General features: G+C 40.5%; 1 protein-coding gene across 1 annotated transcript in view; it reads left to right on the forward strand.

The window, feature by feature from the left end:
- Positions 1-10,633, forward strand: part of LRCH1 (leucine rich repeats and calponin homology domain containing 1) — a 125,321-nt gene extending 114,688 nt beyond the window's left edge. Inside the window, exon 19 of the mRNA XM_025193891.1 lies at positions 7,971-10,633. Coding sequence (XP_025049676.1) covers positions 7,971-8,084 — 114 coding nt within the window. The 3' untranslated portion in view covers positions 8,085-10,633. The remainder of the gene's footprint in view (positions 1-7,970) is intronic.
- Positions 10,634-12,968: the final 2,335 nt, after the last annotated feature.

The following is a 12,968-nucleotide window of genomic DNA, read 5'->3' on the forward strand; positions in this document are numbered from 1 at the left end:
CAAGTGCAGCACCCTGCACTTGTCCGTATTGAAACGCATCCTGTTCCTGTCTGCCCACCCCTGTAACCTATCCAGATCCTTCTGCAATCTCTCTCTCCCTGCTAGCGTGCTCACCTCCCCCCAAATTTTGGTGTCATCAGCGAATTTAAACAGGTTGCTCTCCACCCCAACATCAAGATCGCTGATGAAGACATTGAACAGCGCAGGGCCCAGGACCGAGCCCTGAGGGACTCCACTACCCACCTCCCCCCAAGTCGAATATGATCCATCCACCACCACCCTCTGAGTGCGACCCTTCAGCCAATCTGCAATCCATCTGACCGTGTAGGCATCTATGCCACAGTCGCCTAGTTTACTAATTAGGATGGGGTGAGAGACGGTGTCAAAGGCCTTGCTGAAGTCCAGAAAGACTACATCCACCGCGACACCTGCATCCATGGCCTTTGTGACCTGATCATAAAAGGCAATCAGGTTGGTCTGACATGATCTCCCCCTAATAAATCCATGCTGATTGCCCCTGAGCATCATCTCGGATGCCGGCCCATCACAAATGTGCTCCTTGATGATCTTCTCAAAGAGCTTCCCCAGGATTGAGGTAAGACTGACGGGCCTATAATTGCCCGGGTCCTCCCTTTTCCCTTTTTTGAAGATGGGGACCACATTAGCTACCTTCCAATCGTCTGGCACCTGGCCCAAGCACCACGATCGCTCGTAGAGCCGTGCCAGGGGCCCTGCAATAACCCCAGCCAGCTCCCTCAGCACCCTGGGGTGGAGAGCATCCGGACCCGCTGACTTGAACGCGTCCAGCCCCTCCAGAAGCTCTCTAACCCGGTCCTCCCCAACCTGAGGTCTGAAGGCGATCCCCTCGCGTCCGGCTTCTATCACAGCAGGGAAGTCCCGGTCCCTGCACAAGAAAACGGAGGTGAAGAATTGGTTAAAGAGGTCCGCTTTATCCTCTGACGCAACCACCAGATTGCCCCGCATATCCTGCAGGGGCCCCACATTACCCGGCGCCTTCTTCATCCTCCCAATATATTTGAAAAAGGACTTTTTGTTATCCTTAATCCTGGACGCTAATCCGAGCTCTATCTCCGCCTTGGCCTTCCTAACAGCCCGCCTGCAGGCCCGAGCAGAGGAGGTATACTCCTCTTTGGAGATTACACCCCCCTTCCACCGGGCGTACGCCACCCTTTTGGCAAGCAGGCATTCCCGGACACCCTTGGTGAGCCAGGGGGGCTTTTGGACACTCCTGCCCGCCTTGCTTCTTGTCGGGATGGACACCCCTTGGGCCCCGAGTATCGTTTCCTTAAGGAACGACCACTCCTCTTGGACGCTGAGTTCCTCTGCCCTCAAGGACCCCAGTTCCTCTCCCACTAATCTCCTCATCTCACTGAAGTTGGCCCTCCTGAAGTCTAGGGCCACCACCTTGCTGCGGGCCCTTGACACTCTACGCTGGATGGTGAATTCCAGCACGCGATGATCACTATTGCCCAGGTGGTCAAGAACCTGGAGGCCTCTTACCAGGTCGTCGCCTGCGGCCAGGACCAGGTCCAGCAGAGCATCTCCTCTGGTGGGACTGTGCACCTCCTGAATCAAGTGGAGGTCCTGCAACTCGGCCAAGAACCTCCTGGAGCGGTCCGTCCCGGCTGACTGCTCCTCCCAGCAGATGTCCGGGTAATTAAAATCGCCCATGACAACTACATCCCTTGCTTTTAGTGTCTCCGCAAGCTGGCCTGAAAATTCCCTGTCCAGCTCCTCCTCCTGATTGGGGGGTCTGTAATAGACCCCCACCGTCAAATCCCTCTCGCCTTGCCCCCCCTGGATCTTGACCCAGAGCACTTCAGCTCGCCCTTCCCCTGACCCCATACTGCTGGCAGAGGATGTGTAGTGCTCCTTGACATAAAGTGCCACCCCCCCGCTTTTCTGCCTTCTCTATCCCGCCTGTACAGCCTATAGCCCCTAATGTTAACTGCCCAGTCATGGGATGAGTCCCACCATGTCTCTGTTAACCCTACGACATCTGGATTTGAACTAGCTATTCTGAGGGCGAGTTCCTCCTGTTTGTTCCCCATGCTACGAGCATTGGTGTACAGGCATTTAAGGCCTTGCAAGACTGTGTGCCCCCCCACCCCCTGATTAGCCAGACCATCAGGACCCCTGTTACTTACCTTTGCCCCCCTTGCCCTGATGGCAAGACCCCCATTACTTACCTTTGCACCCCTTGCCCTGATGGCAAGACCCCCATTACTTACCTTTGCACCCCTTGCCCTGATGGCAAGACCCCCATTACTTACCTTTGCACCCCTTGCCCTGATGGCAAGACCCCCATTACTTACCTTTGCACCCCTTGCCCTGATGGCAAGACCCCCATTACTTACCTTTGCACCCCTTGCCCTGATGGCAAGACCCCCATTACTTACCTTTGCACCCCTTGCCCTGATGGCGTCTCCTCGTCTTCCTGCAGCCCCCTCCCCCGGCGAGTCTAGTTTAAAGCTCGCCGTACGAGATCAGCCAACCTGGAAGAGAAGATACGCTTGCCATTAGGGGAGAGATGACTTTCATTGACCTGACAAAAGCATTTGATACAGTAATTTGGGAAGGCCTTTGGAAGAGCATGGCAAAATTTGTTTGTCCAGAGGCTCATTGCAATGATTTGGCAGTTCCATGATGGCATGCTTGCTCTCACTGTGGATGACGGTGAGGCATCTGAACCATTCCCAGTCACCAGTGGAGTCAAGCAGGGCTGTGTGTTGGCCTCAACGCTCTTCAGTATGATGTTCTCTGGCCTGCTTATAGATGCCTTTCAACACTGGGATTGACATCAGTTACTGGACTGATGGCAAACTCTTCAGTTTGAGACTACAGGTGAAGATGAAGTTACAGGAAGTGACTGTTCATGATCTGTTTGCTGATGACTGTTCCCTGAATGCCAAATCTGAGTCTGATGCGCAACCGGAGTATGGACCATTTTCTCTTCAGCTTGTGACAACTTTGGTCTCGCAACCAACACTAAGAAGACAGAAGCGATGCACCAGCCCCCTGCTCAAGACAGGATTATGTAGAGCCTACCATCACAGTGAATGGTCAAACCCTCCAGGCAGTGGACAAATTCACCTATCTTGGCAGTACACCGTCACATGCAGTACACATCATTGATGAAACCAAGCATGGCCTTTGGCAGATTACATGCAAATGCATGGAAGCATAGAGGCATCAATCATCAAACAAAACTGAAGGTCTACAAAGCCACTGTGTTGCTAATTCTGATGTATGCATGCAAAACCTGGACGGTGTACAGATGCCATGTTATGAAGCTAAATCACTTACGCATGGGCTGTCTGAGGAAACTGATGAGAATAAGATGACACAATAAAGTCATAGACACTGAGGTTCTCACACAGGCAGGCATTGCAAGCATTCACACTCTTCATGAAATCACAGAGGAGATGGGCAGGCCATGTCACCTGGATGTCAGATGAGCGACTGCCAAAGATCTTTTACTGTGAGCTAAAGGAGGGAAAGTATTCTCAGGGAGGCCAAAAAAAAATGCTTCAAGGACTCTCTCAAGTCATCCTTGAAACATTTCAACATTGACCCAAGTCCTGGGAAGACTGGAGTGCTCGTGATCGTTCCACTTGGCGAAGTCTCATCCATACTGGAGTTGCCGTCTGTGAGCAGAAAAGAACTGTTGAGGAGAGCCGAAGTGCAGACAGCGTAAATCTTACAACAGCAGCACATCCACTGCTGATCAAGCAACCCAAAGTGGCATCTCTTGCTCAGTGTGCTGTAAACAGTTCAAAGCACAAATTGCCTTGATCGGCTATTCACATATTCACAGAAACCAAATCAACCAGTGCTGTCATGTTCATCTTTGAATTAGAAGGACAAACAGCAACAATAACTGTTTGTTTTTTTTTTTGGTTTTTTTTTTTTTTTTTTTTTTTTTTTTTTTTTTTTTTTTTTTTTTTTTTTTTTTTTTTTTTTTTTTTTTTTTTTTTTTTTTTTTTTTTTTTTTTTTTTTTTTTTTTTTTTTTTTTTTTTTTTTTTTTTTTTTTTTTTTTTTTTTTTTTTTTTTTTTTTTTTTTTTTTTTTTTTTTTTTTTTTTTTTTTTTTTTTTTTTTTTTTTTTTTTTTTTTTTTTTTTTTTTTTTTTTTTTTTTTTTTTTTTTTTTTTTTTTTTTTTTTTTTTTTTTTTTTTTTTTTTTTTTTTTTTTTTTTTTTTTTTTTTTTTTTTTTTTTTTTTTTTTTTTTTTTTTTTTTTTTTTTTTTTTTTTTTTTTTTTTTTTTTTTTTTTTTTTTTTTTTTTTTTTTTTTTTTTTTTTTTTTTTTTTTTTTTTTTTTTTTTTTTTTTTTTTTTTTTTTTTTTTTTTTTTTTTTTTTTTTTTTTTTTTTTTTTTTTTTTTTTTTTTTTTTTTTTTTTTTTTTTTTTTTTTTTTTTTTTTTTTTTTTTTTTTTTTTTTTTTTTTTTTTTTTTTTTTTTTTTTTTTTTTTTTTTTTTTTTTTTTTTTTTTTTTTTTTTTTTTTTTTTTTTTTTTTTTTTTTTTTTTTTTTTTTTTTTTTTTTTTTTTTTTTTTTTTTTTTTTTTTTTTTTTTTTTTTTTTTTTTTTTTTTTTTTTTTTTTTTTTTTTTTTTTTTTTTTTTTTTTTTTTTTTTTTTTTTTTTTTTTTTTTTTTTTTTTTTTTTTTTTTTTTTTTTTTTTTTTTTTTTTTTTTTTTTTTTTTTTTTTTTTTTTTTTTTTTTTTTTTTTTTTTGCAACAATAGCACACTGCTAGCTCATGTTCAGATTATGGTCTACTGTAACCTCCAGGTCCTCTGCAGTACTGCATCTAGCCAGTCATTTCCCAGTCTGTATTTGTGCATGTAATTTTTTCTGTCCAAAGTGAAGAACTTTGCACTTGTCCTTCTGGATAAGACTTTGTGTTGATGGAATTGAATATTATTGATATTTTTGTTTTTTTTAAACTGATTTTTGCCATTTCATCTGTTTTCCCACTACCAGTTCTACGTGAAGGTGCTTGCCAGCTTGCATCTAAGGATACATATTAAGGTTTACAACTTCTCTATACCTCTCCACAAAGATTTGCCTGTATAATGAGAAAGTAATAGTTAAGGACAGTCTTGCCTGCCAGTTAGCAAATCTCTAATATCTCAGTTACACAAGAACAAACCCACTGAGATTATTATTTATATGATTTCAATTAAGATTAAATCCCTTTCATGCTTGCTGAAGGCACTGACAGCATTAATAAGCCTTGAGGCTAGTATTAGAGATAGTTTGCTTCATTACAGCTCTGAATTCAGTGATGACTTGTAGTGTCAAAAGCTAACACACTAGTGAAGAAACCAGAGGCAAAAGGGTGACGGAGTGGGGGGAAGTTGCTGACTCCAATTAACAAGGTGACCCATCTGTAGGAGACCTGCACAACATCTTTTCTGAAGGACACCACATAATGTTTCCCTATCACAGGCATTTCCCTATCACAACTAGTTACAAGTAAGAGAACTCAAAAAACAAAACACTATTCTTTCTACAGCTCAAGGATAAATTATAGCAGCAGTGGCCTGATACAAGATTTTGGAACAGACTTTGGTTTTTTCTTTTCTTACTATGTAGTTGATGTATAAAATTTGCAGTTAATTTTAACGTTTACAACTTGCCTGTGTTGGCTATGACAGAGTGTTTGGGGCCTGTAGCTGTTTAGCTTCGTGCTTTTGTATGTCAATCTTGAACTAAGCAGGATCTGACTAGGTGCAACTTTGAGAGCAGGCTACAAAGGAAAAACCTTTTTTCTGACTGAAAGTTTTAATGATGGTTACAGTAGATAGTGGTACTTTTTCCCTTTCTATAGACAGCTTTGAACCAGTGCCTGGAGCACTTTGTCACTGTGGTGTTGAAGACAACCCCATTATGGCTGGTGTCCTGACTTACAGGCATTAAAGATACCATGGAACTTTCTATTTACAAGTACAGGCTAAAGTCGTCACACAAAGCTATTGCACAAAACAACTAGTCTTAGCGTGAAAGAGAATGCACTTTTATAGATTAGAAACTGGCTGAGACAGAAAACAGATGGAATTTATGGTCAGTTTTCACTATATCCTGTGGTTAACAGTGGGGTGCTCAACACATCCACATGGCTTAATATATTGATCAGTTTTCTGAGAAAGGAAGTGAAGGTAGCAAAATCTGACAGATGGTTAAAATGACTATGGGTCATTGAAGCTAGAGAGGACTGTTAGCAACTTTCAAGAGAGAGTCTAAAATTAAATCTGAAGCACAGTGACAATGGAACCTCTTACTGATAGCAAAATCAAGATCCTGAGCACTGAAAGGAATAACATCAGCTCTTCATACAGATCACTGGGTTTTAATTGAAATGTAATCCTTCAGGAAACTTATCACATGTATCACTTGGGGGAAAGTCAATATGCAGTAGCAAGAAGGGTGGAAGGAGGAAGAAGGAAAGAAGTAAGATGTATTAAGTGATGAGATAGAAACAGTAATGTGAAATTTTTTTTACCCAGTAGACAGCTGTCATCCCTCAGAATTTCCTGCAGACCACTACGCACTGATCTTTTAATTAAAGGCAGAGATTTGATATGATGCAGAAGCCACTGGTATAGAATAATATTGCACCATTATTGTATAAACCTGTTGCATTCAATCACCTGGAATGTTAATTCAAGATGAGAAAGCATTCAGAGATGGTTAATGAAGGATTAGATTACAGATGAAGGAAAGTTTATCATAGGAATAAAAGGGTCCCAGGTTTTGTTTTTGTTTTTTTAGAGATGATGTATATAATGATAAATGATAACGGTAAACAGAATAATTCCATAAAGATAAAATATGAAGCCTCTGTTCATTTTCTCAAAACTGAAAGAGAACTCAAACAGGAAAATTCAAAACAAATTTTAAATAACAGAGAATAAAAGAATATACTTTTTTGCATAGTAACATATAGAACTCATTGCTGTTGGATATCTTCAGAGGATACAGTCCAGATTCACAGAAGTAGTTAGGTACTAAACGCACCTTTGATTTTAAGCATAATGGTAAGTCAGGCCCCTAAATACCTTTGTCAGACTGATTGTAAGTGTAGCAAGCTACAAAACAGAGTTAGACCATTTGTAAGAACAGTAGACTAGTTCCCAGTTGTACTAGGGGAAACATTAACAGTCCACTAACCAGTTGGGGTTAGAAAAAAAATTATTCTGTGGCTAGGCTCTTCCATAATTGTCACTATGGAGTTTCTAGGCAGATCTGGTATTATCTATTGTCAGAGGCAGACTACTACTAGTTTCTTCAAGTGTTACGCTCCTACGTCCTGTAACCAACTGGTAGGTTTTCCCCCTGACAGTGGCTGCTCCGTTCTAGTGGGCAGGTACTGATTTTTCTTTGAAAACCAGTGCAAGTTTCTAAAGCACTTTGGAATCCTTCAGAATGAAACATATCCATTCAATGCAAAACTTTGTTCCCATTCAATCTGTAGATGCTAATGAGTTCTTTCTAAGGTGCATGTACTGGGGAGAAATACTGGCTCTATTGAAATCAGTGGCAAAACTTCCTTGGACTTCAGTGGGGTTGTGATTTTAGCTTACATTTTTTAAACCCTAATAGGTGATTGTCACAATATCTCATAGTGCCTGCAATGCTCACTATCTGTGCTTTTTAGGCTGTTAAACCTGAATTAATGTGTGTATGATATATAATGGCAATATCAGGTTTGTTGCTGACAGTTAATTATGAACTTTAGCAGTAAGACTGATGGTAACCTCTTAGCCCTGTAGTAAACCAGACTAGCTAAAAACTCAAACTAGGCCAAGTAAATCAGCAGCATGAGGGAATAATTTCCATCGGAGAGTTTAAAATTAACTAGAACAATGAGTCCTGAGTGGTGAAATAACTATGTTTGCATACCACAAGATTAAGCAGCAAGTCTCATCTTTGCTCTTTTGTTTTCCTTCTAGGAGAAGCTCTGCCTACCACATCACATCCTAGAAGAAAAGGGCTTGGTAAAAGTGAGCATAACCGTTCAAGCATTACTAGACGTAACCACAACGAAACAAGCTTTATTCACGTGAAACCACGAGGTCTGCTGTAGTCAGCTCTGCTGTGCCATCCAAGTATTAAAACACACTGCTCATCTTTCACACTGCATTGAACAATACACTGCTGCTGCAAGAGAGCATTCCTGATACCTGACCTGAAATTCATCTCTCAGACTTTGAACATGTGTCAAGCTACAAATCAGGAACAAAACAGAAATCATTTTATAGAGCAGATTGGCACTTCACTGCTTTTATGTGACTTGTACAGTACTTACTAAAATGGCCACCTCTCTGCCACTTCCATAAGTGTGGAATATAGCTGTCTTGCAGCAAGATACATTGACCTGATTAAAGTAAAAACCATCTTTGTTTTTGTTTGATTTTTTTTGGAAAGAAAAATATTGGAATTGTACCACGTTAGTTTTTCTGCAGTTGCTTCAGGCCATTGCTTTTTAAAAGTACCCAGACATAAAATATTTATATAAATATTATTTATTAGTGAGTTGTTATTCATCCTTTGGATGCAAAATGTAAATTAGGAAACTGTATTTTATTACTGCTTTTTTGTGGTTAAACACTTTAATATAAATATTTAGTTATTTTTTATTCTAGTTGGTGTGCAGTAATGTTAGACCTCCGGAAGCCGTATTTTCTAATATGTAACAATAAACAAAACTAGGTGCTTTTATGAAAAGAACTGTTGGCTGGGATGGCACTCATTCGTTTTCAGATGTGGGGAACGTTGGTAACATTTGTCTGCATTCCTTTAGCTTCCTGCATTCCAGCAGCACCTTCCTCCTTCCTCCATTAGATCAAATTGGTTGAAGTTTAGAGCACACCCATTTTATTTGTATATAGCTGTTAGAAATAAATAAATAAATAAGGAAAGATTAAACTTGAAAACATAAATGTGAACAACTATTTTTGATTGATACTTATTTTACTATGCACAAGACATTAAACTTTTACCACAGCAAAGCAAATAATGTGCATTAGCATCATGTGTCTTGAAATCAAATTTTGCACTGTAACTTGAGTGATATTCAAAGAAGAGAGCACTACAGGACAAATTAAGAAAAAAAAATAGCACAAGGAAGTAAACAATAGAAACTTTACCAGCTGGCCAAAATGTTGTGCAGTCAGTGATTTCTTCAAGAAAAGATACAGTTGTTCAGATTGCCTACCATCTTAAAGGCCCTCTGTCAAATACTCGCTGCTTGATATTGTGCTTACTACAGTGAATATAATCTCATTATAGTCCATGTAGTTCCGCTGGGATTTCACATAACGCTGAGCATAACATTTTGTGGTGAATGTTTGCAGGATCAGATTTCTTGTCCCAACTGAGGAACAGAAAATAAGGAGTCATGTTATTTTTAACTTCAGAAGTTTTAAATGCCTAACTTAATATCAAAGCATTGTCAGAAAAATATTCTAGGTAGATACATTTGAGCACAGTGGTATTCACAAGATTTGGAACATCCATTTTCCTTTGTATGAAAACCTGGTGAGGTAATTTAGGCAAACAAGGCAGGGAAGTTGTATGTGGCAAAAAGGATGGGTATTAGGGTCAGTGTTACATTCAAGCAAGTAGCATTTGATGTGCATTACACACAGGTGAGACAATGTAGAGGGGGATTTAAGTAGCAAGTGGATGGGTAGAAGTAAAAAGCTTAAAGCTGTTTGAAAGAACAGTGCATCATCGTCACAATACTCCATATTCTAGGCAGTTTTAAGCATGTTCACACAAAGACATGGCATTTAAAAACCCCCATATTCCAGTAACTTATTTTTTTAAGCTTGAATAATATACATTATTTGAATGCAGACTAAGCATTTTTGACATTTCAAATTGCCAGTGTACTGGAGTGAATTGAGAGCAATTTGTTAGGGGGATAAGCGATATCCAGGATAATGAGACTTAAAGTATGTAAAATATCCAGTTATTTCAACCAAAGCAAAAGCTTTTGTTTTAGCAAGGGAACATTGACTTAAATTGTAATTTTGATTGGCAGCTAGCATATTATTTCCTATTAAAATGTACTGTGCACTTTAACACTAAATTAAAATGTATTTTAATGTTTGACAGCTGCACAAATAGCTGTTTTGTCAAAAAAGCCTGAACAATGTAAAGAAAATAAGTTTTCAACTCAGAGTATATCAGAATTAAAAAATAAACATTCAAAGATTGACTATATAAATAGGAATATTCATTGCTGCATCTTGAAGGGTAAAATGCAGGTTCCTGAGTATTTTTTTACAATGTATATATGGCAACATGAAGCTTTGTAATTATTATTTTAACAAATCTTTGTTTTTTCATAATTAAAATTTGATTTTTCTCCTGATAGTGTCCTTCAGTATTTGCTGAAAGTTGGCTGTAAATGGCTCTAAATATTTTGTAATACAGCTTTTTTATGCAGTCTTAACCTGTATGGCTAAAAGAAATCTTCATGAATCTTTGTACACTATTTATATGTGCAATAAAGCATGCATGGCCAACTGATAATATAAGCAGTGAACATAATGTATATAGTGAAAATATCCTTACTGTAGTTACAATTAAACCAGTTTATTTGTACAAACCATGTAATGACTGCTCCTGTAATTGTACCATAGAGGTGTTTGGAGAAATTAGAAGCAAAGCTAGCAGGGGTGGGGGAATGGGAATGTTGCTGTCTTTCGTTACCTGACAAGATATTTTAGTGGGAGATCTCCTGCATGCAAGCATCCTACTAAGTGCTGGTGCCCCTATCTTTTGGTATATCTAGTCTGTCATCTATAGCTGCAAAGCTGGAAGAATTAATACAATTTGGACTAAAATTGCTGTGTTGCACATCCCAGGGTAGGGACCTGATGGGCTGTAGATCTGTCTTTAGAAACCTATTTTAATAGGTCTAAAAAATTGCCTGGGTTTGGTCTCCCACTTCATTCTTGAAGAGTCCCAAGATGCTTCAGAATCACAGGGCAGAGGCAGCTTTCACCCATTCAAGTTGTCTTCTGCTCTGTTTGAACACAGGGTTTATCTTTGGATCCTGGTGCTTGAACAATTTCTCCCTTATTTCCCCCCCATATTTCTGTATGGTACAGCTATCTTTCTTCCTGCTGCCTCAGTTTTTGCAGATGGGTTGCCATTTTTGTGTGTCCTGCCAAGCTGTATTGTTTGAGTGGTTCTGTGCATGCTGCGACACCTCTGTGTTCCACAGAAAGATCTTTTGCATCTGTCCTCAGAGAACAGAAATATAGTGCTTTAGATTACCTTATTTATTCATGTACCACACTCACCTTTTCCCCAAAATTAGTGTGCATCTTAAACGAGGAAATGGATTATGAACTGCTTGGTTAAAAGGAAAAGTCTTTTTTTACCCCTCATTCAGCCTTCCCAAAACGAGGTACATGTCTTATATAAGAACATGTGATATGTAAATAAATACAGAATTGGAAGTAGCCTCTGGATTTCCAATTACTATTCATAGATTTCATAGATTTTAGGTTGGAAGGGACCTATTAGATCAACGAGTCTGAGCCCCTGGCCTGGGCAAGAAAGAGTGCTGGGGTCAGATGACCTCAGTCAGGTGTTTGTCCAATCTCCTCTTAAATACCTCCAAGAGAGGGGACAGCACCACCTCCCTTGGAAGCGTAGTCCATATTGTGGCAACCCTCACTGTAAAGATTTTTTTCCTGATGTCCAATCTAAATTTGCTCTCCCTCAGTTTGTGGCCATTGTTTCTAGTTGTCCTGATGGGTGCCCTGGTAAACATCACATCCATTATTTTCTGCTGTGCCCCCCTGATGAGTTGGTAGGCAGCCACAAGATCACCTCAGCCTTCTCTTGTGGAGACTGAAGAGGTTCAGGTCCCTCAGTCGGTCCTTGTAGGGTTTTTTCTGTAGGCCTTTAACCAGACGGCTAGCTCTTCTCTGAACCCTTTCCAAGTTATCTACATCCCTCCTGAAGTGCGGCACCCAAAACTCAACGCAGTACTCCAGCTGTGGCCTGACCCGTGCTGCATAGAGGGGAAGTATCACCTCCCTGGACCTGTTTGATGCAACTACTTGTGCAAGAAAGAGCAGGGTTAGCTTTACTTATTACTTCATTACATTGGTGACTCATGTTCATTTTGGAGTCGACTATGACTCCGAGATCCCTTTCTGCAGTTGTGCAACTTAGAGTGGTACCTCCCAGGCTATAGGAGTGTTGATGATTCTTCCTCTCTAGGTGAAACACATGACACTTATCTTTGTTAAACTGCATTCTATATCTGTTCTGCCCACTTCCCCAGCCTGTCCAAATCAGCCTGGATTTGCTCCCTGCCGTCTAGTTTGTTTACCTCCCCCCATATTTTGGTGTCATAGTAGTTAGGGTCGGAAAGGACCTAAACAGATCATCAGGTCTGACCCCCTGCCCTGGGCAGGAACGGGCACCGGGGTCATATAACCCCAGCCAAATATCTGTCCAGCCTCCTCTTGAAGACCCCCAAGGTAGGAGAGAGCACCACCTCCCTTGGGAGCCCATTCCAGAGCCTGGCAGCCCTAACTGTGAAGTAATGTCTCCTGATGTCCAACTTGAACTTTCTCTCTAACAATTTGTGGCTGTTATTCCTAGTAACGCTGCCTGGTGCCCGGGGGAACAGAGCCTCCCCCAATTCCCGCTGGTCCCCCATGGTGAGTTTGTAAATGGCCACCAGATCCCCCATAACCTTCTCTTGTGGAGGCTGAATAGATTCAGGTCTGTTACCCTCTCTTCGGAGGGCCTGCCCCGCTGCCCCTGGACCATGCGAGTGGCCCTCCTCTGGACCCTCTCAATGCTAGCCACACCCCCTTGAAGTGCGGCACCCGCAACTGGACACAGTACTCCAACTGCGGCCTGACTAACACCACATAGAGGGGAAGGATCACCTCTCTGGACCTGCTTGCAAT

Source organism: Alligator sinensis, unplaced genomic scaffold (genome assembly GCF_000455745.1).
Source record: "Alligator sinensis unplaced genomic scaffold, ASM45574v1 scaffold110_1, whole genome shotgun sequence".
Taxonomy (NCBI): domain Eukaryota; kingdom Metazoa; phylum Chordata; order Crocodylia; family Alligatoridae; genus Alligator; species Alligator sinensis.